General features: G+C 42.4%; 1 protein-coding gene across 1 annotated transcript in view; it reads right to left on the reverse strand.

Moving 5' to 3' along the window:
- The window catches only part of cntnap2a (contactin associated protein 2a), a 383,710-nt gene that overhangs the window by 224,097 nt on the left and 136,405 nt on the right, over positions 1-23,208 (reverse strand). Inside the window, exon 3 of the mRNA XM_065007055.1 lies at positions 9,891-10,084. Within this exon, the coding sequence (XP_064863127.1) occupies positions 9,891-10,084 (194 nt within the window). The remainder of the gene's footprint in view (positions 1-9,890; positions 10,085-23,208) is intronic.

The raw sequence follows: 23,208 nt of genomic DNA on the forward strand, positions 1-23,208 counted from the left end.
TCTCTCTCTCTCTCCGTCCATCTCTACACCAAGCTCTCTCTCTCTCTCTCTCCAAGTCCATCTCCTACTCCATCTCTCTCTCTCTCTCAATCTCTCTCTCCATCTCCTACACCAAGCTCTCTCTCTCTCTCTCTCCACCATCTCCTACACCAAGCTCTCTCTCTCTCTCTCTCCGTCCATCTCCTACACCAAGCTCTCTCTCTCTCTCTCTCTCCGTCCATCTCCTACACCAAGCTCTCTCTCTCTCTCTCTCTCTCCGTCCATCTCCTACACCAAGCTCTCTCTCTCTCTCTCTCCTGTCCATCTCCTACACCAAGCTCTCTCTCTCTCTCTCTCTCATCTCCTACCATCTCTCTCTCTCTCTCTCTCTCTCTCTCCAAGCTCTCTCTCTCTCTCTCTCTCCGTCCATCTCCTACACCAAGCTCTCTCTCTCTCTCTCTCTCTCTCTCCCATCTCCTACACCAAGCTCTCTCTCTCTCTCTCTCCGTCCATCTCCTACACCAAGCTCTCTCTCTCTCTCTCTCTCCATCTCCTACACCAAGCTCTCTCTCTCTCTCTCTCCGTCCATCTCCTACACCAAGCTCTCTCTCTCTCTCTCTCTCTCCGTCCATCTCCTACACCAAGCTCTCTCTCTCTCTCTCCGTCCATCTCCTACACCAAGCTCTCTCTCTCTCTCTCTCTCTCTCTCTCTCCGTCCATCTCCTACACCAAGCTCTCTCTCTCTCTCTCTCCGTCCATCTCCTACACCAAGCTCTCTCTCTCTCTCTACACCAAGCTCTCTCTCTCTCTCTCTCTCTCCATCTCCCTACACCAAGCTCTCTCTCTCTCTCTCTCTCTCTCTCTCTCTCTCCGTCTCTCTACACCAAGCTCTCTCTCTCTCTCTCTCCGTCCATCTCCTACACCAAGCTCTCTCTCTCTCTCTCTCTCTCTCCTCTCCATCTCCTACACCAAGCTCTCTCTCTCTCTCTCTCTCTCTCTCCGTCCATCTCTCTCACCAAGCTCTCTCTCTCTCTCCGTCCATCTCCTACACCAAGCTCTCTCTCTCTCTCTCTCTCCCGTCCATCTCCTACACCAAGCTCTCTCTCTCTCTCTCTCTCTGTCCATCTCCTACACCAAGCTCTCTCTCTCTCTCTCTCTCTCCGTCCATCTCCTACACCAAGCTCTCTCTCTCTCTCTCTCTCTCTCTCCGTCCATCTCCTACACCAAGCTCTCTCTCTCTCTCTCTCTCTCTCTCTCTCCGTTCATCTCCTACACCAAGCTCTCTCTCTCTCTCTCTCCGTCCATCTCCTACACCAAGCTCTCTCTCTCTCTCTCTCTCCGTCCATCTCCTACACCAAGCTCTCTCTCTCTCTCTCCTACACAAGCTCTCTCTCTCTCTCTCCCATCTCCTACACCAAGCTCTCTCTCTCTCTCTCTCTCTCTGTCCATCTCCTACACCAAGCTCTCTCTCTCTCTCTCTCTGTCCATCTCCTACACCAAGCTCTCTCTCTCTCCGTCCATCTCCTACACCAAGCTCTCTCTCTCTCTCTCTCTCCGTCCATCTCCTACACCAAGCTCTCTCTCTCTCTCTCTCTCTCCTCTCTGTCCATCTCCTACACCAAGCTCTCTCTCTCTCTCTCTCTCTCCGTCCATCTCCTACACCAAGCTCTCTCTCTCTCTCTCTCTCGTCCATCTCCTACACCAAGCTCTCTCTCTCTCTCTCCGTCTCTCCTACACCGTCCTCTCCTACACTCTCTCTCTCTCTCTCTCCGTTCATCTCCTACACCAAGCTCTCTCTCTCTCTCTCCGTCCATCTCCTACACCAAGCTCTCTCTCTCTCTCTCTCCTCCGTCCATCTCCTACACCAAGCTCTCTCTCTCTCTCTCTCTCTCTCTCCTCATCTCCTACACCAAGCTCTCTCTCTCTCTCTCTCCGTCCATCTCCTACACCAATCTCTCTCTCTCTCTCTCTCTCCGTCCATCTCCTACACCAAGCTCTCTCTCTCTCTCTCTCCGTCATCTCTACACCAAGCTCTCTCTCTCTCTCTCTCTCTCTCTCTCTCCGTCCATCTCCTACACCAAGCTCTCTCTCTCTCTCTCTCTCTGTCCATCTCCTACACCAAGCTCTCTCTCTCTCTCTCTCTCCGTCCATCTCCTACACCAAGCTCTCTCTCTCTCTCTCTCTCCGTCCATCTCCTACACCAAGCTCTCTCTCTCTCTCTCTCTCCGTCCATCTCCTACACCAAGCTCTCTCTCTCTCTCTCTCTCTCCAAGTCTCTCCTACACCTCTCTCTCTCTCTCTCGTCATCTCTCTCTCTCTCTCTCTCTGTCCATCTCCTACACTCTCTCTCTCTCTCTCTCTCTCCGTCCATCTCCTACACCAAGCTCTCTCTCTCTCTCTCTCCGTCCATCTCCTACACCAAGCTCTCTCTCTCTCTCTCTCTCCTACACCAAGTCCATCTCTACACCAAGCTCTCTCTCTCTCTCTCTCTCTCTCTCTCTCTCCGTCATCTCCTACACCAAGCTCTCTCCATCTCCTACACCAAGCTCTCTCTCTCTCTCTGTCCATCTCCTACACCAAGCTCTCTCTCTCTCTCTCTCTCTCTCTCTGTCCATCTCCTACACCAAGCTCTCTCTCTCTCTCTCTCCATCCATCTCCTACACCAAGCTCTCTCTCTCTCTCTCTCTCGTCCATCTCCTACACCAAGCTCTCTCTCTCTCTCTCCTCTCCTCTCATCTCCTACACCAATCTCTCTCTCTCTCTCTCCATCTCCTACACCAGCTCTCTCTCTCTCCGTCCATCTCCTACCACTCAAGCTCTCTCTCTCTCTCTCTCTCTGTCCATCTCCTACACCAAGCTCTCTCTCTCTCTCTCGTCATCTCCTACACCAAGCTCTCTCTCTCTCTCTCTCTCTCTCTCTCGTCCATCTCCTACACCAAGCTCTCTCTCTCTCTCTCTCTCCTACACATCTCCTACACAAGCTCTCTCTCTCTCTCTCTCCGTCCATCTCTCTACACCAAGCTCTCTCTCTCTCTCTCTCATCTCCCTACACCAAGCTCTCTCTCTCTCTCTCTCTCTCTCTCTCATCCATCTCTACACTCAAGCTCTCTCTCTCTCTCTCTCCGTCCATCTCCTACACCAAGCTCTCTCTCTCTCTCTCTCTCCTCTCTCTCTCTCTCTCTCTCCAGTCCATCTCCTACACCAAGCTCTCTCTCTCTCTCTCTCTCTCCGTCCATCTCCTACACAAGCTCTCTCTCTCTCTCTCACCAAGCTCTCTCTCTCTCTCTCTCTCCATCTCCTACACCAAGCTCTCTCTCTCTCTCTCTCCGTCCATCTCCTACACCAAGCTCTCTCTCTCTCTCTCTCTCTGTCCATCTCCTACACCAAGCTCTCTCTCTCTCTCTCTCCTCTCCATCTCCACAAGCTCTCTCTCTCTCTCTCTCTCTCCCGTCCATCTCCTACACCAAGCTCTCTCTCTCTCTCTCTGCATCTCCTACACAAGTCCTCTCTCCTACACCAAGCTCTCTCTCTCCATCTCCTACACCAAGCTCTCTCTCTCTCTCCTCCGTCCATCTCCTACACCAAGCTCTCTCTCTCTCTCTCTCTCTCTCTCTCTCCTACACCAAGCTCTCTCTCTCTCCGTCTCCTGTCCATCTCCTACCTACCCAAAACTCTCTCTCTCTCTCTCGTCCATCTCCTACACCAAGCTCTCTCTCTCTCTCTCTCTCCGTCCATCTCCTACACCAAGCTCTCTCTCTCTCTCTCTCTCCGTCCATCTCCTACACCAAGCTCTCTCTCTCTCTCTCCGTCATCTCCTACACCAAGCTCTCTCTCTCTCTCTCTCTCTCCATCTCCTACACCAAGCTCTCTCTCTCTCTCTCCATCCATCTCCTACACCAAGCTCTCTCTCTCTCTCTCTCTCCGTCCATCTCCTACACCAAGCTCTCTCTCTCCTACTCTCTCTCTCTCTCTCTCTGTCCATCTCCTACACCAAGCTCTCTCTCTCTCTCTCTCCGTCCATCTCCTACACCAAGCTCTCTCTCTCTCTCTCTCTCTCTCTCTCTCTCCGTCCATCTCCTACACCAAGCTCTCTCTCTCTCTCTCTCTCCATCCATCTCCTACACCAAGCTCTCTCTCTCTCTCTCCTCTCTCTGTCCATCTCCTACAAGCTCTCTCTCTCTCTCTCTCTCTCAGTCCATCTCCTACACCAAGCTCTCTCTCTCTCTCTCCGTCCATCTCCTACACCAAGCTCTCTCTCTCTCTCTCTACATCTCCTCTCCTACACCAAGCTCTCTCTCTCTCTCTCTCTCGTCCATCTCCTACACCAAGCTCTCTCTCTCTCTCTCTCCCGTCATCTCCTACACCAAGCTCTCTCTCTCTCTCTCTCTCGTCCATCATCTCCTACACCAAGCTCTCTCTCTCTCTCTCTCTCTCTCCCTACCCATCTCCTACACTCAAGCTCTCTCTCTCTCTCTCTCTCTCAGTCCATCTCCTACACCAAGCTCTCTCTCTCTCTCTCTCCGTCCATCTCCTACACCAAGCTCTCTCTCTCTCCTCTCCATCTCCTACACCAATCTCTCTCTCTCTCCGTCCATCTCCTACACCAAGCTCTCTCTCTCTCTCTCTCCGTCCATCTCCTACACCAAGCTCTCTCTCTCTCTCTCGTCCATCTCCTACACCAAGCTCTCTCTCTCTCTCTCCGTCATCTCCTACACCAAGCTCTCTCTCTCTCTCTCTCTCTCTCTCTCTCCTACACCAAGCTCTCTCTCTCTCTCTCTCTCTCTCAAAACCATCTCCTACACCAAGCTCTCTCTCTCTCTCTCTCTCGTCCATCTCCTACACCAAGCTCTCTCTCTCTCTCTCTCTCTCTCTGTCCATCTCCTACCAAGCTCTCTCTCTCTCTCTTCTCCGTCCATCTCCTACACCAAGCTCTCTCTCTCTCTCTCTCTCCATCTCCTCTCACTCAAGCTCTCTCTCTCTCTCCTCCGTCCATCTCCTACACCAAGCTCTCTCTCTCTCTCTCGTCCATCTCCTCACCAAGCTCTCTCTCTCTCTCTCATCTCCTCCATCTCCTACACCAAGCTCTCTCTCTCTCTCTCTCCTCTCCATCCATCTCCTACACCAAGCTCTCTCTCTCTCTCTCTCTCTCTCTCTCTCTCTCCATCTCCTACACCAAGCTCTCTCTCTCTCTCTCTCTCCGTCCATCTCCTACACCAAGCTCTCTCTCTCTCTCTCTCCGTCCATCTCCTACACCAAGCTCTCTCTCTCTCTCTCTCCGTCCATCTCCTACACCAAGCTCTCTCTCTCTCCGTCCATCTCCTACACCAAGCTCTCTCTCTCTCTCTCCGTCCATCTCCTACACCAAGCTCTCTCTCTCTCTCTCCGTCATCTCCTACACCAAGCTCTCTCTCTCTCTCTCTCCGTTCATCTCCTACACCAAGCTCTCTCTCTCTCTCTCCGTCCATCTCCTACACCAAGCTCTCTCTCTCTCTCTCTCTCTCTCTCTCTCATCTCCTCCTACCAAGCTCTCTCTCTCTCTCTCCGTCCATCTCCTACACCAAGCTCTCTCTCTCTCTCTCTCTCCGTCCATCTCCTACACCAAGCTCTCTCTCTCTCTCTCTCTCTCTCCATCATCTCCTACACCAAGCTCTCTCTCTCTCTCTCCGTCCATTTCCTACACCAAGCTCTCTCTCTCTCTCCGTACATATCCTACACCAAGCTCTCTCTCTCTCTCTCTCTCTCTCTCTCTCCGTTCATCTCCTACACCAAGCTCTCTCTCTCTCTCTCTCTCCGTCCTAGTCCTACACCAAGCTCTCTCTCTCTCTCCGTCCATCTCCTACACCAATCTCTCTCTCTCTCTCTCTCTCTCTCTCTCTCTGTCCATCTCCTACACCAAGCTCTCTCTCTCTCTCCGTCCATCTCCTACACCAAGCTCTCTCTCTCTCTCTCCTCTCCATCTCCTCTCTCTCTCTCTCTGTCCATCTCCTACACCAAGCTCTCCCTCTCTCTCTCTCTCTCCGTCCATCTCCTACACCAAGCTCTCTCTCTCTCTCTCCGTCCATCTCCTACACCAAGCTCTCTCTCTCTCTCCGTCCATCTCCTACACCAAGCTCTCTCTCTCTCTCTCTCCGTCCATCTCCTACACCAAGCTCTCTCTCTCTCTCTCTCTCTCTCCATCTCCTACACTCAAGCTCTCTCTCTCTCTCTCTCTCCGTCTCTCCTCACCAAGCTCTCTCTCTCTCTCTCTCTCCGTCCATCTCCTACACCAAGCTCTCTCTCTCTCTCTCTCTCTCTCTCTATCTCTCTCTCTCTCCGTCCATCTCCTACACCAAGCTCTCTCTCTCTCTCTCTCTCTCTCTCCATCTCCTACACCAAGCACTCTCTCTCTCTCTCTCTCTCTCTCTCCGTACATCTCCTACACCAAGCTCTCTCTCTCTCTCTGTCCATCTCCTACACCAAGCTCTCTCTCTCTCTCTCTCCGTCCATCTCCTACACCAAGCTCTCTCTCTCTCTCTCTCTCTCTCTCTCCGTCATCTCCTACACCAAGCTCTCTCTCTCTCTCTCTCCGTCCATTTCCTACACCAAGCTCTCTCTCTCTCTCTCTCTCTCCGTCCATCTCCTACACCAAGCTCTCTCTCTCTCTCTCTCTCTCTCTCTCTCTCTCTCTCTCTCTCAGATCATCTCCTACACCAAGCTCTCTCTCTCTCTCTCTCGTCCATCTCCTACACCAAGCTCTCTCTCTCTCTCTCCGTCCATCTCCTACACCAAGCTCTCTCTCTCTCTCTCTCCGTCATCTCCTACACCAAGCTCTCTCTCTCTCTCTCCGTCCATTTCCTACACCAAGCTCTCTCTCTCTCCGTACATATCCTACACCAAGCTCTCTCTCTCTCTCTCTCTCTCTCTCCTCCGTTCATCTCCTACACCAAGCTCTCTCTCTCTCTCTCTCGTCCATCTCCTACACCAAGCTCTCTCTCTCTCTCTCTCTCTCTCTCTCTCTCTCAGATCATCTCCTACACCAAGCTCTCTCTCTCTCTCTCTCCGTCCATCTCCTACACCAAGCTCTCTCTCTCTCTCCGTCCATCTCCTACACCAAGCTCTCTCTCTCTCTCCGTCATCTCCTACACCAAGCTCTCTCTCTCTCTCTCTCTCTCCGTCCATTTCCTACACCAAGCTCTCTCTCTCTCTCTCCGTACATATCCTACACCAAGCTCTCTCTCTCTCTCTCTCTCTCTCCGTTCATCTCCTACACCAAGCTCTCTCTCTCTCTCTCTCTCCGTCCTAGTCCTACACCAAGCTCTCTCTCTCTCCGTCCATCTCCTACACCAATCTCTCTCTCTCTCTCTCTCTCTCCGTCCATCTCCTACACCAAGCTCTCTCTCTCTCTCTCTCTCTCTCTCTGTCCATCTCCTACACCAAGCTCTCTCTCCCCCTTCTCCGTCCATCTCCTACACCAAGCTCTCTCTCTCTCTCCGTCCATCTCCTACACCAAGCTCTCTCTCTCTCTCTCCGTCCATCTCCTACACCAAGCTCTCTCTCTCTCTCTCTCTCTCCGTCCATCTCCTACACCAAGCTCTCTCTCTCTCTCTCTCTCTCCGTCCATCTCCTACACCAAGCTCTCTCTCTCTCTCTCTCTCTCAATTCAATTCAAAGGCTTTATTGGCATGGGAAACGTGTTAATATTGCCAAAGCAAGTGAGGTAGATTATATATAAAGTGAATATATAAAATGAAATAAACAATAAAAATTACACATACAGAAGTTTCAAAACAATAAAGACATTACAAATGTCATATTATATATATACAGTGTCTTAACAATGTACAAATGGTAAAGGACACAAGATAAAATAAATAAGCATAAATATGGGTTGTATTTACAATGGTGTGTGTTCTTCACTGGTTGCCCTTTTCTCGTGGCAACAGGTCACAAATCTTGCTGCTGTGATGGCAAACTCTGGAATTTCACCCAGTAGATATGGGAGTTTTTCAAAATTGGATTTGTTTTCGAATTCTTTGTGGATCTGTGTAATCTGAGGGAAATATGTCTCTCTGATATGGTCATACATTGGGCAGGAGGTTAGGAAGTGCAGCTCAGTTTCCACCTCATTTTGTGGGCAGTGAGCACATAGCCTGTCTTCTCTTGAGAGCCATGTCTGCCTACGGCGGCCTTTCTCAATAGCAAGGCTATGCTCACTGAGTCTTAATTTTGGGTCAGTCACAGTGGTCAGGTATTCTGCCGCTGTGTACGCTCTGTGTAGGGCCAAATAGCATTCTAGTTTGCTCTGTTTTTTTGTTAATTCTTTCCAATGTGTCAAGGCTCTTTTCTGGATTTTGATCATTAGTGGGTATCGGCCTAATTCTGCTCTGCATGCATTATTTGGTGTTCTACGTTGTACACGGAGGATTTTTTGCAGAATTCAATCTCAATTTGGTGTTTGTCCCATTTTGTGAAGTCTTGGTTGGTGAGTGGACCCCAGACCTCACAACCATAAAGGGCAATGGGCTCTATGACTGATTCAAGTATTTTTAGCCAAATCCTAATTGGTATGTTGAAATGTATGTTCCTTTTGATGGCATAGAATGCCCTTCTTGCCTTGTCTCTCAGATCGTTCACAGCTTTGTGGAAGTTACCTGTGGCGCTGATGTTTAGGCCAAGGTATGTATAGTTTTTTGTGTGCTCTAGGTCAACAGTGTCTAGATGGAATTTGTATTTGTGGTCCTGGTGACTGGACCTTTTTTGCAACACCATTATTTTGGTCTTACTGAGATTTACTGTCAGGGCCCAGGTCTGACAGAATCTGTGCATAAGATCTAGGTGCTGCTGTAGGCCCTCCTTGGTTGGTGACAGAAGCACCAGATCATCAGCAAACAGCAGACTTCGGATTCTAGTAGGGTGAGGCCGGGTGCTGCAGACTTTTCTCTCTCTCTCTCTCTCTCTCTCTCTCTCTCTCTCTCTCTCTCTCTCTCTCTTTCTCTGTCTCTCGCTCTCTGTCTCTCTCTCTCTCTCTCTCTCTCTCTCTCTCTCTCTCTCTCTCTCTTCCCCTTCCATACTTCCTCTTTACCCCCGTCCCGCTTTTCTCAGCATATAATTCCAGGGCAAAGCTCTTTGTCTCTTCCCTTCTTCAGCCAGATGGGAGCTTTAACCAGTATATTCCTCTAAGCTTTATCCTATTGTGCAGAAATGAAAACAGGACTTATCTACCACAGATACAGCAGCCTGCCTTGAGAATACTTTATTTTTACATAGCGGTTTACTTTGTCGCCCTGGCGAGGTACAGTAGAAAACTCCATCCAAGACAATCCCGTCCTTTCTGCCAGGTCTTTCACGTAGGTGTATTGTACTGAGTTTGGTGTGTGTGTAGTGTGTGTGTGTGGCCGCGTGTGTGTGTGTGAAAGGTTAGAGAAAATGATCAGATGAATGTTAGTTTAGCCTGTAATATTTACACTTACACCGGAGATAAATTAAAAACCAATATAGATGTCACCCCTTAAAAACAGCCAGGTGGGCAAAATTACACGAACGATGTAAGATAGATGGTGTAATCATTTTTATTTGCAGAAACATTAAAAGCTATAGATCAGGTTTAATGGCCGAAACATAACACTGTTGAATTAATAATGAGTCCCAAACGATTATGACGCAGCATACAAAAACAACAGCTTAATGTTCCCTCCAGTGGAACAACTACACATTTATCACTGGGGTTCCACACAACACAACCATGATCAGGTCATTTGGCTGATTCCCATAAGAAAACACACACACACACGCGCACACACACACACACACACACACACACACACACACACACACACACACACACACACACACACACACACACACACACACACACACGCACACACGCACACACACGCAAACACACACACACATACTGGTTTTGTGTTACCTACCCATATGTTCCCGTCCTGGTGATAAGGCTTCCAGTTCCTGCCCGTGTCGCTGTAGAGCAGCCTGTACCTTGTCGTCCAATCAGAGCTGCTGTACCTGCCCTGTGTTGCCACGGCAACCACCTGTCTCCGGTTGCCCAGGTCCACTTGGAGCCACGGGTAGCTGTCGCTGTCCTGGGGAGACCAGCCCCCCGCACCTGGAGTCAGGGACACAGGTCAACATGATGTAAATACAGGTCAACATGATGTAAATACAGGTCAACATGATGTAAATACAGGTCAACATGATGTAAATACAGACATGATGTAAATACAGGTCAACATGATGTAAACACAGGTCAACATGATGTAAATACAGACATGATGTAAATACAGGTCAACATGATGTAAATACAGACATGATGTAAACACAGGTCAACATGATGTAAACACAGGTCAACATGATGTAAATACAGGTCAACATGATGTAAACACAGGTCAACATGATGTAAATACAGGTCAACATGATGTAAATACAGGTCAACATGATGTAAACACAGGTCAACATGATGTAAACACAGGTCAACATGATGTAAATACAGGTCAACATGATGTAAACACAGGTCAACATGATGTAAATAACATCATGGTCAACATGATGTAAACACAGATCAACATGATGTAAATACAGGTCAACATGATGTAAACACAGGTCAACATGACATCAACATGATGTAAATACAGGTCAACATGATGTAAACACAGGTCAACATGATGTAAATACAGGTCAACATGATGTAAACACAGATCAACATGATGTAAATACAGGTCAACATGATCAACATGATGTAAATACAGGTCAACATGATGTAAACACAGGTCAACATGATGTAAACACAGGTCAACATGATGTAAACACAGATCAACATCATGTAAATACAGGTCAACATGATGTAAACACAGATCAACATGATGTAAATACAGGTCAACATGATGTAAACACAGGTCAACATGATGTAAACACAGGTCAACATGATGTAAACACAGGTCAACATGATGTAAATGCAGGTCAACATGATGTAAATACAGGTCAACATGATGTAAACACAGGTCAACATGATGTAAACACAGATCAACATCATGTAAATACAGGTCAACATGATGTAAATACAGGTCAACATGATGTAAATACAGGTCAACATGATGTAAACACAGGTCAACATGATGTAAATACAGGTCAACATGATGTAAATACAGGTCAACATGATGTAAACACAGGTCAACATGATGTAAATACAGGTCAACATGATGTAAACACAGGTCAACATGATCTAAATACAGGTCAACATGATGTAAATACAGGTCAACATGATGTAAATACAGACATGATGTAAACACAGGTCAACATGATGTAAATACAGGTCAACATATGATGTAAACACAGGTCAACATGATGTAAATACAGGTCAACATGATGTAAATACAGGTCAACATGATGTAAACACAGGTCAACATGATGTAAATACAGGTCAACATGATGTAAACACAGGTCAACATGATGTAAACACAGGTCAACATGATGTAAACACAGGTCAACATGATGTAAACACAGGTCAACATGATGTAAACACAGGTCAACATGATGTAAACACAGGTCAACATGATGTAAATACAGGTCAACATGATGTAAACACAGGTCAACATGATGTAAATACAGGTCAACATGATGTAAACACAGGTCAACATGATGTAAATACAGGTCAACATGATGTAAATACAGGTCAACATGATGTAAACACAGGTCAACATGATGTAAATACAGGTCAACATGATGTAAACACAGGTCAACATGATGTAAATACAGACATGATGTAAATACAGGTCAACATGATGTAAACACAGGTCAACATGATGTAAATGCAGGTCAACATGATGTAAATACAGGTCAACATGATGTAAACACAGGTCAACATGATGTAAACACAGGTCAACATGATGTAAATACAGGTCAACATGATGTAAACACAGGTCGACATGATGTAAATACAGGTCAACATGATGTAAACACAGGTCAACATGATGTAAACACAGGTCAACATGATGTAAACACAGATCAACATGATGTAAATACAGGTCAACATGATGTAAACACAGGTCAACATGATGTAAACACAGGTCAACATGATGTAAACACAGATCAACATCATGTAAATACAGGTCAACATGATGTAAACACAGATCAACATGATGTAAATACAGGTCAACATGATGTAAACACAGGTCAACATGATGTAAACACAGGTCAACATGATGTAAACACAGATCAACATCATGTAAATACAGGTCAACATGATGTAAATACAGGTCAACATGATGTAAATACAGGTCAACATGATGTAAACACAGGTCAACATGATGTAAATACAGGTCAACATGATGTAAATACATGATGTAAACACAGGTCAACATGATGTAAATACAGGTCAACATGATGTAAATACAGGTCAACATGATGTAAACACAGGTCAACATGATGTAAATACAGGTCAACATGATGTAAATACAGGTCAACATGATGTAAATACAGGTCAACATGATGTAAACACAGGTCAACATGATGTAAACACAGGTCAACATGATGTAAATACAGGTCAACATGATGTAAACACAGGTCAACATGATGTAAATACAGGTCAACATGATGTAAATACAGGTCAACATGATGTAAACACAGGTCAACATGATGTAAATACAGGTCAACATGATGTAAACACAGGTCAACATGATGTAAATACAGGTCAACATGATGTAAACACAGGTCAACATGATGTAAACACAGGTCAACATGATGTAAACAGGTCAACATGATGTAAATACAGGTCAACATGATGTAAATACAGGTCAACATGATAAACACAGGTACAACATGATGTAAATCAACATGATGTAAATACAGGTCAACATGATGTAAATACAGGTCAACATGATGTAAATACAGGTCAACATGATGTAAACACAGGTCAACATGATGTAAATACAGGTCAACATGATGTAAACACAGGTCAACATGATGTAAACACAGGTCAACATGATGTAAACACAGGTCAACATGATGTAAACACAGGTCAACATGATGTAAACACAGGTCAACATGATGTAAACACAGATCAACATGATGTAAATACAGGTCAACATGATGTAAACACAGGTCAACATGATGTAAACACAGGTCAACATGATGTAAATACAGGTCAACATGATGTAAACACAGGTCAACATGATGTAAACACAGGTCAACATGATGTAAACACAGGTCAACATGATGTAAACACAGGTCAACATGATGTAAATACAGGTCAACATGATGTAAACACAGATCAACATCATGTAAACACAGGTCAACATGATGTAAACACAGGTCAACATGATGTAAACACAGGTCAACATGATGTAAACACAGGTCAACATGATGTAAATACAGGTCAACATGATGTAAATACAGGTCAACATGATGTAAACACAGGTCAACATGATGTAAATACAGGTCAACATGATGTAAATACAGGTCAACATGATGTAAACACAGGTCAACATGATGTAAATACAGGTCAACATGATGTAAACACAGGTCAACATGATGTAAATACAGGTCAACATGATGTAAACACAGGTCAACATGATGTAAACACAGGTCAACATGATGTAAATACAGACATGATGTAAACACAGGTCAACATGATGTAAACACAGGTCAACATGATGTAAATACAGACATGATGTAAACACAGGTCAACATGATGTAAATACAGGTCAACATGATGTAAACACAGGTCAAGGTCAACATGATGTAAATGATGTAGGTCAACATGATGTAAACACAGGTCAACATGATGTAAACACAGGTCAACATGATGTAAATACAGGTCAACATGATGTAAATACAGGTCAACATGATGTAAATACAGGTCAACATGATGTAAACACAGGTCAACATGATGTAAACACAGGTCAACAAAACACAGGTCAACATGATGTAAACACAACATGATGTAGGTCAACATGATGTAAATACAGGTCAACATGATGTAAATACAGGTCAACATGATGTAAACACAGGTCAACATGATGTAAATACAGACATGATGTAAATACAGGTCAACATGATGTAAACACAGGTCACATGATGTAAATACAGGTCAACATGATGTAAATACAGGTCAACATGATGTAAACACAGGTCAACATGATGTAAATACAGGTCAACATGATGTAAACACAGGTCAACATGATGTAAACACAGGTCAACATGATGTAAACACAGATCAACATGATGTAAATACAGGTCAACATGATGTAAACACAGGTCAACATGATGTAAACACAGGTCAACATGATGTAAACACAGATCAACATGATGTAAACACAGGTCAACATGATGTAAATACAGGTCAACATGATGTAAACACAGGTCAACATGATGTAAACACAGGTCAACATGATGTAAACACAGGTCAACATGATGTAAACACAGGTCAACATGATGTAAACACAGGTCAACATGATGTAAACACAGGTCAACATGATGTAAACACAGGTCAACATGATGATGGTCAACATGATGTAAACACAGGTCAACATGATGTAAACAACATGATGTAAATACAGGTCAACATGATGTAAACACAGGTCAACATGATGTAAACACAGGTCAACATGATGTAAATACAGGTCAACATGATGTAAACACAGGTCAACATGATGTAAACACAGGTCAACATGATGTAAACACAGGTCAACATGATGTAAATACAGGTCAACATGATGTAAACACAGGTCAACATGATGTAAATACAGGTCAACATGATGTAAATACAGACATGATGTAAACACAGGTCAACATGATGTAAACACAGGTCAACAGATGTCAGGTCACATGATGTAAACACAGGTCAACATGATGTAAATCACAGGTCAACATGATGTAAACACAGGTCAACATGATGTAAATACAGGTCAACATGATGTCAAACATGATGTAAACACAGGTCAACATGATGTAAACACAGGTCAACATGATGTAAACACAGGTCAACATGATGTAAATACAGGTCAACATGATGTAAACACAGGTCAACATGATGTAAATACAGGATGTAAATACAGGTCAACATGATGTAAACAGGTCAACATGATGTAAATACAGGTCAACATGATGTAAATACAGGTCAACATGATGTAAATACAGGTCAACATGATGTAAACACAGGTCAACATGATGTAAATACAGGTCAACATGATGTAAACACAGGTCAACATGATGTAAATACAGGTCAACATGATGTAAACACAGGTCAACATGATGTAAATACAGGTCAACATGATGTAAACACAGGTCAACATGATGTAAATACAGGTCAACATGATGTAAACACAGGTCAACATGATGTAAATACAGGTCAACATGATGTAAAGGTCAACATGATGTAAATGCAGGTCAACAGATGTAAATACAGTCAACATGATGTAAATACAGGTCAACATGATGTAAACACAGGTCAACATGATGTAAATACAGGTCAACATGATGTAAACACAGGTCAACATGATGTAAAACATGATGTAAACACAGGTCAACATGTAAACACAGGTCAACATGATGTAAACAGGTCAACATGGTCAACAACATGATGTAAACACAGGTCAACATGATGTAAACACAGGTCAACATGATGTAAATACAGGTCAACATGATGTAAATACAGGTCAACATGTCAACATGATGTAAACACAGGTCAACATGATGTAAATACAGGTCAACATGATGTAAACACAGGTCAACATGATGTAAATACAGGTCAACATGATGTAAACAACAACATGATGTAAACACAGGTCAACATCATGTAAATACAGGTCAACATGATGTAAACACAGGTCAACATGATGTAAATACAGACATGATGTAAATACAGGTCAACATGATGTAAATACAGGTCAACATGATGTAAACACAGGTCAACATGATGTAAATACAGGTCAACATGATGTAAACACAGGTCAACATGATGTAAATACAGGTCAACATGATGTAAACACAGGTCAACATGATGTAAATACAGGTCAACATGATGTAAACACAGGTCAACATGATGTAAATACAGATCAGATGTCAACATGATGTAAACACAGGTCAACATGGTAAATACAGGTCAACATGATGTAAACACAGGTCAACATGATGTAAATGCAGGTCAACATGATGTAAATACAGGTCAACATGATGTAAACACAGGTCAACATGATGTAAACACAGGTCAACATGATGTAAACACAGGTCAACATGATGTAAACACAGGTCAACATGATGTAAACACAGGTCACATGATGTAAACACAGGTCAACATGATGTAAATACAGATGTCAAACATGATGTAAACACAGGTCAACATGATGTAAACACAGGTCAACATGATGTAAACACAGGTCAACATGAAATACAGTCAAATGATGTAAACACAGGTCAACATGATGTAAATACAGGTCAACATGATGTAAATACAGGTCAACATGATGTAAACACAGGTCAACATGATGTAAATACAGGTCAACATGATGTAAATACAGGTCAACATGATGTAAACACAGGTCAACATGATGTAAACAGGTCAACATGATGTAAACACAGGTCAACATGATGTAAACACAGGTCAACATGATGTAAACACAGGTCAACATGATGTAAACACAGGTCAACATGATGTAAACACAGGTCAACATGATGTAAATACAGGTCAACATGATGTAAACACAGATCAACATGATGTAAATACAGGTCAGATGTCAACAACATGATGTAAACACAGATGATGTAAACACAGGTCAACATGATGTAAACACAGGTCAACATGATGTAAACACAGGTCAACATGATGTAAACACAGGTCAACATGATGTAAACACAGGTCAACATGATGTAAACACAGGTCAACATGATGTAAACACAGGTCAACATGTAAATATGATGTAAACACAGGTCAACATGATGTAAACAGACATGGTCAAACATGATGTAAATACAGGTCACATGATGTAAACACAGGTCAACATGATGTAAACACAGGTCAACATGATGTAAACACAGGTCAACATGATGTAAACACAGATGTCAACATGATGTAAATACAGGTCAACATGATGTAAACAGGTCAACAGATGTAAACACAACATGATGTAAACACAGGTCAACATGATGTAAACAACATGATGTAAACACAGATCAACATGATGTAAACACAGGTCAACATGATGTAAACACAGGTCAACATGATGTAAACACAGGTCAACATGATGTAAACACAGGTCAACATGATGTAAATACAGGTCAACATGATGTAAACACAGGTCAACATGATGTAAACACAGGTCAACATGATGTAAACACAGGTCAACATGATGTAAACACAGGTCAACATGATGTAAACACAGGTCAACATGATGTAAACACAGGTCAACATGATGTAAACACAGGTCAACATGATGTAAACACAGGTCAACATCAACACAGATCAACATGATGTAAATGTCAACATGATGGTCAACATGATGTAAACACAGGTCAACATGATGTAAACACAGGTCAACATGATGTAAACACAGATCAACTTGATGTAAACACAGGTCAACATGATGTAAACACAGGTCAACATGATGTAAACACAGGTCAACATGATGTAAACACAGGTCAACATGATGTAAACACAGGTCAACATGATGTAAATACAGACATGATGTAAATACAGGTCAACATGATGTAAACACAGGTCAACATGATGTAAACACAGGTCAACATGATGTAAACACAGGTCAACATGATGTAAATACAGGTCAACATGATGTAAACACAGGTCAACATGATGTAAACACAGGTCAACATGATGTAAACACAGGTCAACATGATGTAAATACAGGTCAACATGATGTAAACACAGGTCAACATGATGTAAACACAGATGTCAACATGATGTAAACACAGGTCAACATGATGTAAACACAGGTCAACATGATGTAAACACAGGTCAACATGATGTAAACACAGGTCAACATGATGTAAACACAGGTCAACATGATGTAAATACAGACATGATGTAAATACAGGTCAACATGATGTAAATACAGACATGATGTAAATACAGGTCAACATGATGTAAATACAGACATGATGTAAATACAGGTCAACATGATGTAAACACAGGGTTACACATGTTGCTGTTGTTTGTTTCGCACTGCTTTGCTTTATCTTGGCCAGATCGCAGTTGTAAATGAGAACTTGTTCTCAACTAGCCTACCTGGTTACATAAAGGTGAAATAAAAATGTAAAATGTAAAAAAACACAGGTCAACATGATGTAAACAGGTAAACGCAGGTCAACATGATGTAAACAGGTAAAGTCGGAAGTTTACATACACCTTACACTTTACACGTACACAGTTTTCACGATTACACAGTTTTTCACAATTCCTGACATTTAATCGTAGTAATAATTCACTGTTTTAGGTCTGTTAGGATCACCACTTTATTTTAAGAATGTGAAATGTCAGAAAAAATAGTAGAGAGAATGATTTATTTCAGCTTTTATTTATTTCATCACATTCCCAGTGGGTCAGAAGTTTACATACACTCTATTAGTATTTGGTAGCATTGCCTTTAAATGGTTTAACTTGGGTCAAATGTTTTGGGTAGCCTTCCACGAGCCTCCCACAATAAGTTCGGTGAATTTTGGCCCATTCCTCCTGACAGAGATGGTGCCACTCCAATACCTTGACTTTGTTGTCCTTAAGCCATTTTGCCACAACTTTGGAAGTATGCTTGGGATCATTGTCCATTTGGAAGACCCATTTGCGACCAAGCTTTAACTTCCTGACTGATGTCTTGAGATGATGCTTCAATATATCCACATAATTTTCCTACCTCATGATGCCATCTTTTTTGTGAAATGCACCAGCCCCTCCTTCAGCAAAGCACCCCCACAACATGATGCTGCCACTCCCGTGCTTCACGGTTGGGATGGTGTTCTTTGGCTTGCAAGCCTCCCCCTTTTTCCTCCAAACATAGCGATGCTCATTATGGCCAAACAGTTCTATTTTTGTTTCATCAGACCAGAGTACGATCTTTGTCCCCATGTGCAGTTGTAAACCGTAGTCTGGCTTTTTTATGGCAGTTTTGGAGCAGTGGCTTCTTCCTTGCTGAGTGGCCTTTCAGGTTTTGTCGATATAGGACTCGTTTTACTGTGGATATAGATACTTTTGTACCTGTTTCCTCCAGCATCTTCACAAGGGCCTTTGCTGTTGTTCTGGGATTGATTTGCACTTTTCGCACCAAAGTACGTTCATCTCTAGGAGACATCTCCTCCTGAGCGGTATGACGGCTGCGTGGTCCCATGGTGTTTATACTTGCGTACTATTGTTTGTACAGATGAACGTGGTACCTTCAGGTGTTTGGAAATGGCTCCCAAGGATGAACCAGACTAACAATTGTTGGAAAAATGACTTGTGTCATGCACAAAGTAGATGTCCTAACCGACTTGCTAAAACTATAGTTTGTTAACAAGACATTTTTGGAGTTGTTGAAAAACTAGTTTTTTTTTTACATGACGTTAAACACAGGTCAATATGATGTAAACATAGGTCAACTTGATGTAAACACAGGTCAACTTGATGTAAACACAGTTCAACTTGATGTAAACACAGGTCAACATGATATAAACACAGGTCAACTTGATGGAAACAGGTAAACACAGGCAAACATGATGTAAACACAGGTAAACATGATGTAAACACAGGCAAACATGATGTAAATACAGGCAAACATGATGTAAACACAGGTAAACACAAGTCAACATGATGTAAATACAGGTCAACATGATGTAAACACAGGTCAACATGATGTAAATACAGGTCAACATGATGTAAACACAGGTCAACATGATGTAAATACAGGTCAACATGATGTAAATACAGGTCAACATGATGTAAATACAGGTCAACATGATGTAAACACAGGTCAACATGATGTAAACACAGATCAACATGATGTAAACACAGGTCAACATGATGTAAACACAGGTCAACATGATGTAAATACAGATCAACATGATGTAAATACAGGTCAACATGATGTAAACACAGGTCAACATGATGTAAATACAGGTCAACATGATGTAAACACAGGTCAACATGATGTAAACACAGATCAACATGATGTAAACACAGGTCAACATGATGTAAACACAGGTCAACATGATGTAAATACAGATCAACATGATGTAAACACAGATCAACATGATGTAAACACAGGTCAATATGATGTAAACACAGACATGATGTAAACACAGGTCAACATGATGTAAATACAGACATGATGTAAACACAGGTCAACATGATGTAAACACAGGTCAACATGATGTAAATACAGGTCAACATGATGTAAATACAGGTCAACATGATGTAAACACAGGTCAACATGATGTAAATACAGGTCAACATGATGTAAATACAGGTCAACATGATGTAAATACAGATCAACATGATGTAAACACAGGTCAACATGATGTAAACACAGGTCAACATGATGTAAATACAGGTCAACATGATGTAAATACAGACATGATGTAAATACAGGTCAACATGATGTAAACACAGGTCAACATGATGTAAATACAGACATTATGTAAATACAGGTCAACATGATGTAAACACAGGTCAACATGATGTAAACACAGGTCAACATGATGTAAATACAGGTCAACATGATGTAAATACAGGTCAACATGATGTAAACACAGATCAACATGATGTAAATACAGGTCAACATGATGTAAACACAGGTCAACATGATGTAAACACAGGTCAATATGATGTAAACACAGGTCAACATGATGTAAACACAGGTCAACATGATGTAAATACAGGTCAACATGATGTAAATACAGACATGATGTAAATACAGGTCAACATGATGTAAACACAGGTCAACATGATGTAAATACAGACATTATGTAAATACAGGTCAACATGATGTAAACACAGGTCAACATGATGTAAACACAGGTCAACATGATGTAAATACAGGTCAACATGATGTAAACACAGGTCAACATGATGTAAATACAGGTCAACATGATGTAAACACAGGTCAACATGATGTAAACACAGGTCAATATGATGTAAACACAGGTCAACTTGATGTAAACACAGTTCAACTTGATGTAAACACAGGTCAATATGATATAAACACAGGTCAACTTGATGGAAACAGGTAAACACAGGTCAACAGGATGTTAAACAGGTAAACACAGGCAAACATGATGTAAACACAGGTCAATATGATGTAAACACAGGTCAACTTGATGTAAACACAGGTCAACTTGATGTAAACACAGGTCAACTTGATGTAAACACAGGTCAATATGATGGAAACACAGGTCAATATGATGTAAACACAGGTCAACTTGATGGAAACAGTTAAACACAGGTCAACAGGATGTTAAACAGGTAAACACAGGCAAACATGATGTAAACACAGGTAAACACAAGTCAACATGATGTAAATAGGTAAACATAACTAACCACAAGTAAATACAGGTAAACATGATGTAAACACAGGTCAACATGATGTAGAAACAGGTCAACATGATGTTAAACAGGTAAACACAGGCAAACATGATGTAAATAGGTAAGCATAGGTCAACATGATAAACACAGGTCAACATGATGTAAATAGGTCAACATAACTAACCACAAGTAAATACAGGTAAACATGATGTAAACACAGGTCAACATGATGTAAACACAGGTCAACATGATGTTAAACAGGTAAACACAGGCAAACATGATGTAAATAGGTCAACATAACTAACCACAAGTAAATACAGGTAAACATGATGTAAACACAGGTCAACATGATGTAGAAACAGGTCAACATGATGTTAAACAGGTAAACACAGGCAAACATGATGTAAATAGGTAAGCATAGGTCAACATGATAAACACAGGTCAACATGATGTAAATAGGTCAACATAACTAACCACAAGTAAATACAGGTAAACATGATGTAAACACAGGTCAACATGATGTAAACACAGGTAAACATGATGTAAACAGGTAAACGCAGGTCAACATTATGTAAACACAGTTAAACATGATGTAAACAGGTAAACACAGGTCAACATTATGTAAACACAGGTCAACATGATGTAAACAGGTAAACACAGGTCAACATTATGTAAACACAGTTAAACATGATGTGAACAGGTAAACACAGGTCAACATTATGTAAACACAGTTAAACATGATGTGAACAGGTAAACACAGGTCAAAATGATGTAAACAGTTCAACACATGTCAACATGATGTAAACAGGTAAACACAAGTAAACACAGATAAACATGTTGTAAATACAGGTGAACACAGGTCAACTGTATTCACAGTCAAATCAAATCAAATCAAATTGTATTTGTCAGATGCACCGAATACAACATCGACTCGAGGCATTTCAGTTTTTCCTTTTTTATTCATTTGTAAAAACGTATAAAAACATGGGGTATTGTGTGTAAGCCAGTGACAATAAAGAAAATCTCACTTTAAACAATTTTAAATCCAGGCTGTAACACCAGAATTAGGAAAGAGTGAAGGGGTGTGAATACCTTCTCAAGGCTCTGTATATCTTACAATCCATCTAGGTGGGCATAACCTTTGCTCTAGACTGGAAGATGTGTGATTGAAACAGAATGCCTTTCTCTCTTCACTCCATCACTACACCCCTCTCCCTCCCTACCTGTGTTGAGGTCCCTAGCTACAATACATTTTTATATGCAGTCTCTCTCACGGAGCTCTTATAAGTCAAAGTGAAATGATGCAGAAACACAAGAGGAACACAACTTGTAGACAGGGAGGTGGGCGGGAGAGTAATAGGAGTTCTACTGTGGCAGTTGGATTCAAAACGGTCAGTTATTAAAAGGAATGGTCCCTAGATTCCTCTCCAACACACACAGAAAATAGAAGGGAGAGCAGAATAGGGGTGAGATATCCAAGAGAGGAGAGGGAGATGAGGTGAGAGGAGAGGGAGATGAGGAGAGGAGAGATCAGAGAGGGTGAAAGGCAGAGAGGAAAGAGAGAGAGAGGATGGAGGATGTAGGATAAACACAACCAAATCATTAGAAAACAACAATATTTTTACTTGATACATTGGAAGGAATTTACAAAAAGTCAGAGCAAACTAGAATGCTATTTGGAGCTAAACAGAGAGTACACAGTGGCAGAATACCTGACCACTGTGACTGACCCA

Source organism: Oncorhynchus nerka, linkage group LG22 (assembly GCF_034236695.1).
Source record: "Oncorhynchus nerka isolate Pitt River linkage group LG22, Oner_Uvic_2.0, whole genome shotgun sequence".
Classification (NCBI taxonomy): Eukaryota; Metazoa; Chordata; class Actinopteri; order Salmoniformes; family Salmonidae; genus Oncorhynchus; species Oncorhynchus nerka.